General features: G+C 43.9%; 1 protein-coding gene across 1 annotated transcript; it reads right to left on the reverse strand.

Annotated features, from left to right (window-relative positions):
• Nucleotides 1-889: 889 nt before the first annotated feature.
• Nucleotides 890-1,808, reverse strand: LOC112069208 (complement C1q-like protein 4). Its single transcript, XM_024136497.2, has 3 exons — nucleotides 1,540-1,808; nucleotides 1,320-1,445; nucleotides 890-1,200 (listed from the first exon to the last, which is right to left on the reverse strand). The coding sequence occupies exons 1-3, from the start codon at nucleotides 1,724-1,726 to the stop codon at nucleotides 908-910; spliced, it is 606 nt and encodes a 201-aa protein (XP_023992265.1). The 5' UTR covers nucleotides 1,727-1,808; the 3' UTR covers nucleotides 890-907.
• Between the last annotated feature and the right edge of the window lie 1,039 nt (nucleotides 1,809-2,847).

Below are 2,847 nucleotides of genomic sequence, written 5' to 3' on the forward strand. Positions count from 1 at the left end.
GAAGGAGATGCATCTTGTGCCGGGGATAAGAGGACAAGACACCCCATGGGGCTCCTATACCTAGACCTAGTACAGAGAGACTGTGGGGCGGGGGGTGGGGACAGACAACATGGAGGCCTATCCTATGAGCCTGTAGACAGCATAGACTGTGGGGAGGGAACAGACAACATGGGCCTATCCTAGACCTAGCTACAGAGAGGACTCGTGGGGGGGGGGGGGTGGGGACAGACAACACATTGGAAGGGCACCTTTTTTTATCGTCTTTTACAGCAGGTAATAACTCCTGTAGAGTAGGAGACTTTTTTAGTGGGGGAGGGACCAGACAACGAGTGGGTGCAGCGCCTATCTAGACTACGTAGTTCATGAGAGGATGGGGGGGGATGATATGAAGACGGGAGACAAGACAACCATAGGGGGATCTTCCGTTTTTGCCGGAGCGAGCCGGTATTTATGGAGCTCAGACAAGGGTTGGCAACACACAATGAAACTTTCAAAATACAGAAATAAAATACACAATGGACTTTTCCACAACCAAGCTCTAGGAAAGGTGGAGCACATGATCATGCAAATAAAGAAAACTAGTAGACCCGGCTTATGACTCGTTTCAAATAAAACCAAGGGCACTCCAAGACCTAACTTAAAAAAGATTAACTACAAGTACGTAATCAGGTTTCTAGATGGGCCTAAAATTACAAAGTAAGGCAATCAGCGAAGAGAAAAAATATAAAAAAATTTTTTCTTTTTTTAATTTAAATTATTTGAACTTTTTAATTTTTTACAGTTACTCCACCAGGATTCGAAATAAAGAGGTGACATTACAGGGGCCTTTCCTTGTAAGTAGGAAAACCTGCAAAATCGGCAGTGTATCAAATACTTGTTCTCCCCACTGTACATATTCCGCTGAGGTTTATTGAGCAAACAGCAAAATGCCGTTGAAGTGGCACCATCCATTGGCACCACCTTTGCTCACATGGTCCCAGATCCATGAATTATCCTTCAAAACAACATATACCACATCTCCCTCCTCCAGCTGCAGTATGATACCATTAGATCCGTTGTAGGAGCCGTCCTTGTTCATAGCAGAAATAAATACGATTTGTTCTTTGTTCTTGTACAGCATGGAGTCTGAGCGGCGACCTGGTCCTGAATGGTGATAGACGCTAAAGTGATAGACTCCTGCCACTGGCGCTGTGAAGATGCCTGGATGAAAAATTGCACACTATTTAATGTGGGAAGATGTTGATCATAAATTAAGAAGGAGAAGAAGAAGGAGAAAGAGAAGAAGACATAATAGTTTAATATAAGCACGATGACTTAACCTGTTGCCGCGTTGTAAGCGTTGCCAAGGTTGGTGTAGACCGTTTCATAGACAAGCGTTTTGTCAACATTGAAAGGTCCATAGTATCCAGTACCCCCAAATCCAGCTGAGAACGCCACCTTCGTTTCTGTCAGACACAAAATGACACGTGTTACAACTATAGGACTCGGCAGTTGATTAATTCAGTAAGCCCATGTTAAAACAGTGAAGAAAGTATCCACCTGCTTTAGCYTTCAGTGTCTCCACCTGGCGCTCAGCAGCTGCAAGCCGGTTCTCCAGGACTTCAATCTTGCTCAGCGTGTCGCACATGACAGACGGGCAGTTTTTGTCTTCGTTTTCTGGGGTTGTAATCATAACCGCAGTCAGACCGCCGCACAGCAACACCAGCAAAGCTACAGCACCCTTCATTCTATACCTGGACTCCCAACGTCTTCAGTTTATCAGTTGCTTACCACTTAGGTGTGGAATTAGGTTTGTGAAAAAAGGGACCTGTGCTAGGGCACTTAAATTAGAATGTTTGGTTAATATTTACCAAATTATATCATTACTGGATGTTRTATTTACTCTCTATTTACCGGATAGACTTATCTAACAAAGTCATTGACCTACGTTTCGTGTTGGCGTAGGCAGACCTTTACTTTTTGGCCTTGGGGGTACACAGCACAGAAAATAACTAAAATTATTATAGTGTTAACAAGTCACAAACAATGAAACAGGCTTTACGGTCATAATGCCATAGGAAGAAGTCAGACAGAGGAAATTATCACCTATAGCTTGCCATGAAACACAGAGGATGAAGAACAGAATCACACAGCCATAAGAAAGAGCAGAAGACCACTCTCTTTCTTTCCTTTCATTATTTTATTTATTTTTAGGACATTGTAATTACAGTCCGCTCTCCACCGTTCCTTTCTTCTTTCCAATATATCTCTGGTCTGGTTTGATCTGGTGTGGTTTGGCACCGTCAATGAACTGAGAAGAGAGACAACAGAGAGCAGAGAGAGGGGGTTTATTTGCTATGTACTGTGTTATGTGTTTTGAGTCGTACTGACTGAGACAACATGTTCGGTGCTGTTGCTCCGTGTTGTCTGTTCGGGCTGTACTATACAATGCAGAGAAAACCGAGAGCAGAGAGCATAGCACGGAACGTGTATTGGGGGTTGCTATATTGCACAGTGCTGTGTGTTTGGGCTGTACAATCACACTTGCAGAACCAGGAGCTGGATGAGATGACAGCAGAGAGAGAGAGGAGAGAGACTAACCTGCAGGTTGACAAGTCTATCAAGTGACTAACCTGCAGGTTGACAAGTCTATCAAGCGATTAACCTGCAGGTTGACAAGTCTATCAAGTGACTAACTTGCAGGTTGACAAGTCTATCAAGTGACTAACCTGCAGGTTGACAAGTCCGTCAAGAGGCTAACATGCAGGTAGACTAGTCTGTCAAGAGACTAACCTGCAGGTAGACTAGTCTGTCAAGAGACTAACCTACAGGTTGACTAGTCTATCAAGAGACTAACCTGCAGGTAGA

The sequence above is a fragment of the Salvelinus sp. IW2-2015 genome, unplaced genomic scaffold (assembly GCF_002910315.2).
Source record: "Salvelinus sp. IW2-2015 unplaced genomic scaffold, ASM291031v2 Un_scaffold932, whole genome shotgun sequence".
NCBI classification, from domain to species: domain Eukaryota; kingdom Metazoa; phylum Chordata; class Actinopteri; order Salmoniformes; family Salmonidae; genus Salvelinus; species Salvelinus sp. IW2-2015.